General features: G+C 47.3%; 1 protein-coding gene across 1 annotated transcript in view; it reads right to left on the bottom strand.

The window, feature by feature from the left end:
- The window catches only part of LOC128838441 (transmembrane protease serine 11C-like), a 56,270-nt gene extending 46,321 nt beyond the window's left edge, over positions 1–9,949 (bottom strand). The window contains exons 1-3 of the mRNA XM_054030624.1: positions 9,798–9,949; positions 4,816–4,937; positions 3,800–3,918 (exon numbers count right to left, since the gene is read on the bottom strand). Of these exons, the coding sequence (XP_053886599.1) occupies positions 3,800–3,918; positions 4,816–4,937; positions 9,798–9,949 (393 nt within the window). The remainder of the gene's footprint in view (positions 1–3,799; positions 3,919–4,815; positions 4,938–9,797) is intronic.
- Positions 9,950–12,505: the final 2,556 nt, after the last annotated feature.

The following is a 12,505-nucleotide window of genomic DNA, read 5'->3' as shown; positions in this document are numbered from 1 at the left end:
CTGCCGCTAGCACCTCCACAACCACTGCCCACCCAGCCAGGAGCTGGCTAAACACCACACCCCAGTAGGAGAGTCATGGAAGAGGGGTTTAAATTTAATGCAGGGGGAGGGAGGGCAGGGGATGGAGGGACGGACCTGGCCAGGCCCGCGGCAGAGGAAGAGGAATCTGAAAGTGGGGATTTTCAAGCCATCTCAAAAGGAAAGCCCCACTCCTGCAGCCCTCTCCCTACTTGGGACCCTGCAGTGCCACCGCTGGAGGTGGAGGTCACCCAGGTAAGCCACCGCGTGGAGAGCTGAGGGACCCCGACCAGGGTGAGGCAAGATAGCCACTACAGATGCGCAGCCCTTTGGTGGCTGGATCAGGGCACAGCTGAGGCTAGCGCTATGGCTGTGCACCCCCGCTGAGGTTATTATTGAGTGGGAAGGAAAGCTGGCCTCTGGGGGAGGGGGGCCTGAGGGAAAACAGATGGATTTGATGGGGGCAAAGGAAACCAAACTAAAATCTGACATGGGGAAAGGCAGGAACTGTGGGGTTTAGGGGAGTGGGGTGGGGATGCAGAAAAGCCAGCGAAGAAGAAATGGTATCTGAGGAGTCTAGGAGGAGATCAGCTGGGTAGTAAGGGGGCCCACTATAAAATAAGCTTGTGGGGGGGCATCCAGAAACCATGAACCCTGTCCCTGCTCCTTGGCTCCCTAGATACCACATACAGGAGAAGAAGATCTGGTTGAGTGTATTTTAGGGTGGGAAGGGAAGATACCTTATTCAGCTAGCCAGAACAGCGCAATCTGAGCTGAGATTGGATCAGGCCCCCCAGGCTAACATCTTGCCCTCTTAGAAAGTGCTGAGGGAACTCTAAGGTCCACTCGGGGTAAGCAAGCCAGGAAGCAGAAACCTTTCATTATCTACTTCTCCATGTCCTCCAGCTCCCAGCATCGCCCCGGGAATACGTATGCCAGACTTTCCAGTCAGTTGTTGGGTGCTGATTGGTGCACCAAGCTCATCAGCGCTCTGGCATGATTTCCAACCTTCCCATCGGCCTTCGAGGAGACAAGGAAGCAGGAAGCGTTATTCATACTTGCTGTGTCGGTGCTCAGCACCGAAGCGGCATGGAGTACAAATGTGGTATTGGAGTCACTCTCCCCTGTATTCTACCAGCTCTCTAAACGCAACTCGTCTCTGACCTGCTCTGAGTATGGACGAAGAAAGCCTATTCAGACAAGGATCGGAGCAGGCAGAGCCTGCCAGGAGTTGCACAACAGGTGGCTTGAGCGTGTCTGATTGTTAGGGATGATTCACCTTTGCTCACCGTGTTTATTATTATGAAACGTACTGCATTTATCTACAAAGCATCCCTGTGATTAATGGCAATGTGGAGGCTTATGGCTGTTAAAACACCGAACCCAGAGGGATTCGAGTAAATCCAGATGAATTAGGAAGCAGGAACAACGACAACAAAGGGACAGGATGCTGGGTTTTAACAAACGGGTGAAAACCTTTTGGATCGAAATGCTGAGAAAACTGCCAATTAATAAGAATGCTTTGAATTGTCTGGAGTGGATTGGGCTGAATTAGGAGGAATCTCATGAATAGAGGAAATGTTTCTCCTAGAACTGCCCCAGAGTAGAGGAACTGCTCCAAATACCACAGACAGCCTTTCTTTCTCTCAGGGCAGGTCTTCACTACAGGGGGGGTTCGATTTAAGATACGCAAATTCAGCTACGCGAATAGCGTAGCTGAATTCGACGTATCGCAGCCGACTTACCCCGCTGTGAGGACGGTGGCAAAATCGACCTCTGCAGCTCCCCGTCGACGGCGCTTACTCCCACCTCTGCTGGTGGAGTAAGCGCGTCGATTCGGGGATCGATTGTCACGTCCCGACGAGACGCGATAATTCGATCCCCGAGAGATCGATTTCTACCTGCCGATTCAGGCGGGTAGTGTAGACCTAGCCTCAGTTACGTCAGCTGGACTTTTGCCATTGGTTTCGTTAAGGGGCAGGATTAGATCCAGTAAGAGTCTATCATTATTCATTTATATACTGAGTTGTTTTCTAAATTGCCCCGGGCAATTTTAGGAAGGTAGTCTGAATACATTCCATTCATTCTTTTTGGATAGAACATAGGAGGTTAAAAGAAAAAGCAGGGAAGGAGAAATGGTACAGTTTTTTTGTTGGGTGGGAGCCAGACAGCAGAGTGGTGGATGTTTTACAACATTTCTGTGGTAAATGGACACATGGTAAAGGTCCAAGGGAGCTGGGGAGCTCAAGCCACCTGCGGAGAAGTTCACCTCTGGGGCAAGGACAGCTCTTGGGAGAAGAGATCGTAGGAGTGGCTCCAGGAAAGCCGGTGTACTCCTCGGTGCCTTTATTAGAGCAGCACGAACACTTGTTCATCCGATAATATAGCTAACAACGAATGCACTGCTCCTCAAATAAAATTAATCCAGGAAATAACATTATTCTTTTAAGTTGTGGAGGATTTTTCCCCTCCACCAAATTCTCTGATTCTCACACATTTGAAAACCCTGTATTTTTAGGTGCTTATGGTAGCATCTGAAGCCCCAACTAAATTCAAGGCCCCTTGTGCAAGGTGCTGTACAAACACAGAGTAAGAGACAGCTCTCACATTGAAACACTCGCAGTCTCAGGTCACAAGACAGACACAAGCTGGAAGAGGAAATAGATGCATGGAGAAGAGCAGTGACTCAGCCAAGGTCACACAGCTGAGCTGGTCATTGGCAGAGCCAGGAATACAGCCCGGGACTTTGCCTCCTAAGGCAGGATGCTTTCCCTAGTTGACATGTTGTTGTGACTACGTTGCACAGCCCTCAGTGAAATGATTGAGTAGTGCTGGGAGAGCAGGAAGCGCTGATTGCCCTGGAGAGTGAACAGCTAGGCAAGATCACTAAACAGCAGGTGAGAGAGACAAGCGTCCTGTCGTGAGGAATAAAAGACACGACCACAGTTGCTTGCTTATTGCTGCAAAGGGTTGAACTCCGTAATTATCACCAGCAGGGAAGTGTCATTTCCTTTCTTATTTTCGCTTCAAGGTGCAGTACGTATCTATTTCCCTAGCTCCTCGATGAGGGACAACCAATCAACTGATGCCTGCCCCATGCTGTAAATAGAGTCATTACCCAATGCAGCATACCAAAGGGACCGCAAAGGGCTGGGTGCTGCTGGGGGCTGGGTGCCCTCAGCTCCCAGCAAAGCCATCGTTGACAGCGAGGGCTCTCGGCACCTTGCAGAACCAGACACTGTAATACATTTTTTTCCCTACAGAGAGAATCATAAACCGCAAATGGGATCAAGATTAGCTGGCTTGCTGTCCCAACCAGGGGACTTGTTGAATTACTAAAGGGAGCGTGAAGGAGACTGGAACTCAAGTGTATTTTCACCCCGAGGCCCAGTCCCAGCGATCTCATCTAAACAGACGAGAGACAGGCAGAGTGGCCAGGGGATTGGCCTTTGCCCAGTCACACAGCAGGTGAGTGGCAGAAGCCAGGTCTACCTGCCGAGTCTGTCGAGGTTCTGAGACCGTTACCGCTCCACCCACAAGCTTTAGCTCGGGCTGTGGCAGCTCACGCTTCTAGCTCTGGACGTCCCTGGTTGAATCCCCGGTGTGTTGGCGGCTGTCAGAGATAAGCAAACCCTGACATAGGCCAGCCCTGGAGCTCAGGGGACAGGAGTTGGAGGTTTCTGGCGTAACAGTGCATCATTCTGATTTGACGTTAATCACCCTCGGCATGTTCAATGGTTGGTTTACAAAGGGAGGGAAGCAGAGAGAAATCCTGACATACCAGTCTCTCGATCCTTCCGCTCTGGTCTCTAAACTCTCCTGAGGATTGTCTGGCCAGGCCATCGCTGTACTGGATGCTAGTGACTTTAAAGTTGCCATTGTAATAGAACAGCCTCTGATCTGAAAGGAAAGAAAAGGAATGGGTAATACTTGCATTACAGCCCATCCAGGGCTGGCTCAGACCACTCCGGGGTCTCCTGGGAAAACATCTGAAGGCCCAAGAGTGGGCAGACCTCCACCTGCATGAATGCCTTTCAGACGGCCGTGGTGCAAGAGCTGGCCGTGGTGGATAAAAGCTTCCCGTTGAACAGAACAGGGGTGGGGGCTGACCCTGCCATGTGGACCAAGCTGTAACAATGCAGGGGAAGATCATCTGATTCCCCAGGAGGGTGTCCCCATCAACTTCTCTGCCAACAAGCAGCAGTTCATATTCAACCCCACACGGCACCAGAGCATGGGCAAGAAATATCGAACTGGCACACTGCCCTCCCAGGTTTACCCAAAATTGTGTGTGTTGCAGGGGTGCTTAGGAACCACTCTCAAGGATCAGGGTCTCATCGGGCCAGGTGCTGTACAGGCACATAGCAAAGAAGAGCTCACAGTCCGAATGAGATGGACAAGACAGAGAGGCCAGGTGAGAAAGGAAGGGAACAACAGAACGGATAGTTTCTCAGAAAGGTCAGCTGGTCCCTTGGCAAACCAGCGCCACACGGCAGTGATGTGCAGGCATCACAGCGGAGGTGGGTATAGAGGAAGGATCTGAAAAGAGTACAAGCCAGTGGCCTTATGACCAAGAGACAATAGCGACAATGACACTTGCTACCCCGAGTGGCAGGAGGAAGCATTGAGCAGAGTTGCTGAAGGGAGAAAGAAGCGGGAGATGTCGAAGTTGGTGGTAATTCCCCTCAGATGAGTTATAATTCTGCTGATGGAAACATTGGCTCCCAGTAACGTGCAAAGCACCTCAACCTGAGGGAGCTGCACCATACCATGTGCCCAAACACACACAATGCTTACCATAGGCCAAAAAATACACCAGGATGCCGATGGTGATTGCCGCCGCCATCGCTACAGCCACAACAATTAGAGCGATCTTCCAGGGCTTGAAAAATCTCGGTTTGGTGCCCAACTGGTGAACTCTGAAAAGCAAAGGGGGAAAAACATCCCCCGCCTATTAGTAAATGTACCAATAATCCCCCGCAACCTCCCTGGCCCAAACAAAATGCTCCAGGGCACTGCTGCCACCCCAAACAGTCAAAAAGCCTGAGCCGGGCCTTAAAAATCACGAGATTGGCTTTAAAATCATGAGAGTTTAGGAAAAACAAGTGCTGGGTTCTTTCTATTTGCTTTCTGGGTATTGAGTCTTTAGGGTTCGCCTGGGTCACATTTTCAAACTTCTCTTCACGGTCAAGAGTTCTAAAAACCTACTACCTCCTTTAAATGAAAGCCAAGAGGCTCACATAACTCCAGGAGCAGGAGCTCTAATAAAGACACCAAATATCATGAGACTTGCAATAAAATCACAAGAGTTGGCAGTGTGATAGGTCAAACATAATACCTCTCTTTAAAAAGGGGAACAAAGAGGACCCAAGGTATTATAGACCAATGAGCCTAAATTCAACACTGGAAAGATACTGGAACAAATTATGAAACAATCAGAGGATCATAGGGTTATAAGGAATAGCCAGCATGGAATTGTCAGGAACAAATTATGCCAACCTAATTTCCTTCTTTGACAAGGTTTCTGGCCTACTGAATAGGAGGAAAGCAGTTGACACGATAGATCTTGATTTTAGTAGGGCTTTTGACACAGTCTCACATGGCATTCTCACAAGCAAACTAGCAAAATGTGGTCTACATACAATTATTAGAAGGTGGATGCAAAGATAGCACTCAAAGTATCAATGGTTTACTATCAAAATGAGAGGATATATCTAGTGGGGCCCCATGGGGTCAGTCCTGGGTCTGGTACTATTCAATATTTTTATTAATGACTTAGATAATTGAGTAGAAAGTATAACTGGTAGTACTCCTGAAAATGATCTGAGAGTTATAGTGGATCACAAATTGAATGCAAGTCAACAATGGGATGCAGTTGCAAAAGAGGCTAATATCATTCTGGGGTGTATTAACAGAAGTGTTGTATGTAAGATATGGGAGGTAATTGTCCTGGTCTACTTGACGCTGGTAAGGCCTCAGCTGGAGTCCTGTTCTGGGCACCACAATTTAGGAGAGATGTGGACAAATTGGAGAAAGTCCAGAAAAGAGTAACAAAAATGTCTCATGTCTCTGCCTTTCCTGCTATACACGCACCCCTTCCGCCCCCATCAGCCTGCAATTTACATGCATTTTGATCACCTACTGAATGCCAAATGAATGCAAGTTACAGTACTTCACCACCTACACCCATTTTTCAGTGCAACATTTGTAACTAACCCTGCTGTTTACATCACCATGGCATTTGGACAACAGTCTCCCATGGGAGCTATGGATGCATCCACTCAGACCAGGCCGCATTCAGAATACAGATCACATACAATCGTCTCCAAATTGCAATATGCCCATCTAAAAATACATTACAGACTCAAAGACTTCAGATTAAGTATGTATCTAAGTGTCCTTTGCTGGATCAGGGACCTAGATTTGAACTTTCCAAAATTTAGGGGGAGATGGATTGAACTGGGACCTTGGCTCAATTATAGAGAAAGGCTCCAGCTGTTGAATTTGAATAGGGATCCCAACTTCCCTAAAGTTGGCCGTGTCTGGTTCAGCCCCTGCTTTATAAAAAAATACAAACAAACCCAGCTGCGCATGTAGAAACAAGAGCCAATGCTGATTCAACCGTCATTGAAATGCGCCCATGCTGCTTTCGAATGAACAACAGAGTCATTAGCTGTTGTTCTCAGCACCACCAACGCCCTGAAGGTTTTGATTTCTATTTCCTGCCCAGGTTTGCCGCAATGTATTTTCAGTAAGGAATAATGTGATTGCTGTATTAGTGAGATATGGCAGGTGCTGCAACTCCAATAGCTCATGGCTGTTCTTGTTCCAAAACTCGCTTGAATTCACACCTAACGAAAGCTCCTCTGAAGTCAGTGCAGTACAGTGAGCCAGGAAGGTGTTCTGTGCGGGGCACTTAGAAATGTCTTTCATAAGATGAGCCTTCTGAGAAGTCAAGCTAGTGTACTCCCTTGCTTCCCAGATCTACAATGATTTAATTCAGAGATTTGCCCTGTATTTGCAGGATAAGTGATGCAATTCTTTTACCTGATCTCCAAATGGCAAACTTCCTTTCCAATCAGGAGGAGGCTACACACTTTACTCAGGCCTGATCTATGCAGTTTTTGTACTAGCATAACTATTTTGGTTAGGGGTGTGATTTTTTTTCTTATAACAAAATAGTTATATTGTTACAACCCCTATCATGGATGTAGTTTTATCAATATAAAAAGTTCCTTATACCAGTATTATATATTTCCCGTCTCTTAGGGTACATCTACACTACAGCGGGGAGTCGATTTAAGATACGCAAATTCAGCTACGTGAATAGCGTAGCTGAATTCGACGTATTGCAGCCGACTTACTCCGTTGTGAGGACGGCGGCAAAATCGACTTCTGCCGCTTTTTGTCGGCGGCGCTTACTACCACCTCCGCTGGTGGAGTTAGAGCGCCGATTCGGGGATCGATTGTCGCGTCCCGACGGGACGCGATAAATCGATCCCCGAGAGGTCGATTTCTACCCGCCGATTCAGGCGGGTAGTATAGACCAGACCTCAAAGGAATAAGCTACATCAATATAAGCACCTTTATACCAGTATAACTGCATTCACAATAGGAGGGTTGTACTGCTTTAAATATACTATAAGATACTATTAAAATATAGGTTTCAGAGTAGCAGTCGTGTTAGTCTGTATCCGCAAAAAGAACAGGAGTACTTGTGGCACCTTAGAGACTAACACATTTATTTGTCTCTAAGGTGCCACGAGTCCTCCTGTTCTTTTTATTAAAATATAGTACACCAGCTTGTGTATAGATAAGCCCCTGCGATGCAGTGTCACATCTAGATGCAAAAAAAACCCTTGAGAGGCAGCTCCATGGCCCATCTCGTCCTCACTCTGCATTAGGGTGACCAGACAGCAAGTGTGAAAAATCGGGACAGGGGGTGAAGGGTAATAGGAGACGATATAAGAAAAAGCCCCAAATATCGGAACTGTCCCTATAAAATTGGGACATCTGGTCACCCTACTCTGCATTCCATCATCACTTACATGCACAAACTCACCACTGTGCAAGATTGCACTGGGGCTTTGTTTCCACATTGAAATGCAAAGTAGCTGAATAGATGCATATCCTATCACAGATAAAAAGTTGAAAAGGGTGCTGCTACGGTTAGGAAGGACATAGGTCGAACTAGTTCTTTTCCTTTGTATTGGTTTGCAAAGACAATGCCATATTTTGTACAATCTTAAAAACAAGTTTCAGTGCATTTAAAGACTAAATCTCACCAACCCAGAGCCAAGATATTTTTTGGTTTCAAGTTTCCAGGGAGAGATTATAACCAGCAGTACATTTAAAATATGTTAAACTTTATCAACAGTAAAATGTCTTACTAAATTAGACCCCCGAGCTTGCAATGCAATGGCATTGCAGGATCAGGACCTTATTCTTTTAACGCCATAATAAACTACTCCCTGGAGATAATAGTTTCATTGTCAATTTCAGTGGGACCACGTGTGGAGTACGGAGCTACTCAGGGAAAGGATATCACAATCCGTCCCTGAGTAATTAGAGTCACACAGGCAAAAAACACAGGATTCATGCCACAGAAGCTTTGCCCTTTAAAAAACGGCACCTTACGTTGTTCAGCTTGGGGGCAGGAGGGACAGCTAAGTTAGGGGAAATATAAGGGAACATCCTTAGCCACTATACATTTCTAAATGGAAGCCAAAGCTTTAAGGTCTAGGTAAGTCTGGCTAAGGATTTCCACTTGAATTTGCTTTTCCGGCCCATGATCCAACTCCCGCATCAAACCCGGCTCCCCGAGTCATCCCACCCATGAGCCCCACCCACCCATCAAACCCCAGGTTCTCCTCGCATCCAGCCCATGAACCCCCGCAAACCAGGACCCCCCTTTTATCCAGACCAGTGGCTCTCAACCTTTCCAGAAGTCTGATTTGTCTTGCATACCCCCGAGTTTCACCTCATTGAAAAATGACTTGCTTACAAAATCAGACATAAAAACACAAAAGTGTCACAGCACACTAATACTGACAAATGTTGACTCTCATTTTTACCACATAAAATAAATCAATTTAAATATAAATATTGTATTTACATTTCAGTGTATAGTATATAGAGCAGTATAAAGTCATTGTGTGTATGACATTTTAGTAATTTTGTATTGACTTCGCTAGTGCTTTTTAGGTTGTCCGTTGTAAAACTAGGCAAATATCTACGTGAGTTGATGTATCCCCTGGAAGACCTCTGGTTACCCCCAGGGGTATGCGTAGCCCTGGTTGAGAACCACTGAGCCAGGCCATTCCACCATCTTGCTCTTTCAATCTGTGACCTTCCAGTTAGTTTCCCCTCCTCCTGCTTCCCCTGCAGTGAATCCCTTCTCCTCTGGGGGTCTGTACATTTCAGAATGGTCCACCATGAGTAGGGTGACCGGATGTCCCAGTTTTATAGGCACAGTCCGGATATTCAGGGCTTTGTCTGATATAGGCGCCTATTACCCCCCACTCCCCTCCCAATTTTTCACACTTGCTATCTTGTCACCCTAATCATGAGAAACATTCTGCCTAAGCATCCTCACGGGGAGAGATGGGGAGAGGTTAAGCCACTGGGCTTTGGAATGGGGGAAGAAAGGAGATGACTGGGGGCCTCACTCCAGGTCCTTCAGACACATCTTAACGTAAACAAAATATCTCCACAAACAGCATCCCTTGCTACCATTAAGCGCCCAAGTCCAGCTCAGAAGGATTAAATACGTCACCTACCTTTGAAGGTCCCATGGCACACCCCGGTAGGTCTGGTAGCCTCTTTGGGAGCGACCGAAGTCTCGAAAGCACCGCGAATGCTGCTGGTACATGCAGTCATCGCACGGCTGGGTGTTGCAGGGAGAATAGGATGGTAAGCGAAGCGTCTTCATTGAGCTGCTTGTGGTGCAACACTCAGCAGCGTGTGGGTTTATTGCAAAACGCGGGAACTGGCACGCAAATAAAACCTCAAGCAGGTGTGAGCATGGAGGCAACAAGGAGACTCCAAGCTGCCGATCAGCACTCAGTTGTTCTTGACATTGACGGGCTCACATGGCAGAGTGGCCACACCAGCTAGGTGAAAAGACTTGTTCTTCGCCAGACAGGATTCATAACAGGAAGCTCCTCACATTTCCCTTCGGTATTACTCCCTTTTTGGCAAGCTGGTGTCACCGGGCTGTGACCTAAATGCTAGCACCCTCTAGTGCAAACTCCAGGTCAAGTCCCCGTTCTTGAGCCTGCATCATTGGCTCTCCTACAGCACCCCTCCTAGACGACAAGAGAGAGCAAATAAAGGAATCCAAAAACAAATGGCTTCCGCCTGTCCAACTCTCCCCAGGTGCTCACTCCTCCCAGACTCGCTTGGCATCAGGGATCACAACTACGTATGCATCTGGCTGGGTAATTATATGGTAGGCACCTTGTGATTAGCCTAATCCCTGCCTTTGGGCCTGCGTAGCTCAGGGCTGCAGCCCTCACACGTGATGTGGGGCAACCTAGAAGGTGTACCAAAGAGTTCTGTCTTTCATTTAGAAGGAGTGTCCGTCGCTCTCCCTTGCAAAGACAACCTTGAGCCCGATAAAAGCAGACAGGAGCTGACTGCTGGGGTTGAAAGCTTGCCACTGATTTTTCCTAACGATCAGGTAATTTGCCCTCCCCCAAGACAGACTTTTGGGGTATTTAGAAATCACAGCGGTGGGTCCCTCTGGTTTTGGTTCAGTTCGCAGCTGGGTGCGGGCGCTGCTACCCAGGGTTATGCTGATAGCATTAGGCCTGCTGTATGCTCTCCCCACAACCAGCTAACTGGATGAGGTCAAGCCCACTCCTGTGTCGGCATCTAGTGTGACTTGTCCTCACGTGTAGGGGCAGCATAGTCCAGTGGACTAAGAGTGAGATTTTCAAAAATGCTTATTTCCTGAGAGGAACTTTCAATAGGATTTGGGGGTCTCACTCCCATAGGGTTTCTGAAACCCTCATCCCAAAGACAGGTTGGAAAGACATTCCAAGTTTGGAGCAGCTTCTACCCATCTTATCTGTTCCAAGTCGAAGGTCAAGATGTACAAAACCTAAGCAAAGGGGCTGACTCCCCTTCTGCAGAAGAACACTGGGAGTCAAAGGGAATCTTTACAAACTGGTGTATACACACACACACACACACACACACAGTGCCAGCCCCCAGCATTCAAAAATCATGAATCTGGTCCCAAAAAATCATGATTATTTTTAAGCCAATGATATTTTATTTTTAAAATTCAGTAAAATTCTGAATTTTTTAAATTTATTACATTCAGGTCACATTTTAAAACTTTTCTCTGCAAAGATGAGGGCTAGTGAAAGATGAGATTCTCACATCATAACACAATACCACCACCACATAATATCACGATCCCATGAGCGGGCGCTTTAAGAAAAACTCCAAATCTCTCGACCACAAGAAATGGCAACATTCCACACGTGCACACTCACTTGGGCTATATCTACACTTAAAATGCTCCAGTGGTACAGTTGTAGAATTCTTCCATCAACATAATGCTGTCTACACATGGATTTAGGTCATCTTACCTGTCACTCAGGGGTGGGGATTTTTCACACGCATGAGTGATGTAGCTGGTTTGATCTAATTTTCTAGTGTAATCCCGCTCTTAACTTTAAATGAAAAAGGGACTAATTAAACTAGGCGTGTCAAGGATCATCTTACTATGAATCTGTCTACACCCAGGCTGTGTCTACACTACATAACTTACAGCGGCGAGCTGTACCGCTGTACAACTTCTGATGAAGATGCTCTAAACCAATGGGGGAGAGCTCTCCCATCTACTTAACTCCTGCCTCCGTGAGAGGCAGTAGCTATATTGGCGGGAGAAGCTCTGTCTACACCAGCACTGAGGTTGGTATAATTAACGTTGCTTACGGATGTGGATTATTCACACCCCTGAGCAACATCAATTATGAGTAATTTGCAGTGTAGACGTAGACTTGAAACCCTCCAGTGGCACAGCTGCAGCGCATCACATTTAGGGCTTGGCTACACTTGCAAGTTAGAGCGCATTAAAGCAGCCCCAGGCGCCCTAACTCATGACCCTTCCACACTGGCAAGACATGTAGAGCTCCTGGATTCTGCAGCTGGGGCATTCCTGGTAATCCACCTCTACGAGAAGCGTAACACTTGCTGCGCCTCGGCTGAAACGCCCCAGTGTCAGTGTGAACGAGGTGTTGCATTACTGCGCTCTGATTGGCCTCTGGAAATGTCCCATAATCCCCTTAAGTCAAGTGGCCACTCTTGTCATTGTTTTGAACTCGGCTGTAGGAATGCGAATATGCCCTTTCAAAGCTCCGTTTCTGACAGCCGTCTGCTTATCTGCTCTGGGACAAAGCAAATCATTACTGTGGAATGTTGCTTGCTGTGAGTGTGAGAGAGAGAGAGGCGGGGGGAGGGGGATCTGCTGCTG

The sequence above is a fragment of the Malaclemys terrapin genome, chromosome 5 (assembly GCF_027887155.1).
Source record: "Malaclemys terrapin pileata isolate rMalTer1 chromosome 5, rMalTer1.hap1, whole genome shotgun sequence".
Taxonomy (NCBI): domain Eukaryota; kingdom Metazoa; phylum Chordata; order Testudines; family Emydidae; genus Malaclemys; species Malaclemys terrapin.
The sequence above is the reverse complement of the archived record's forward strand: the minus strand, read 5'-3'. Positions and strand labels throughout refer to the sequence as shown.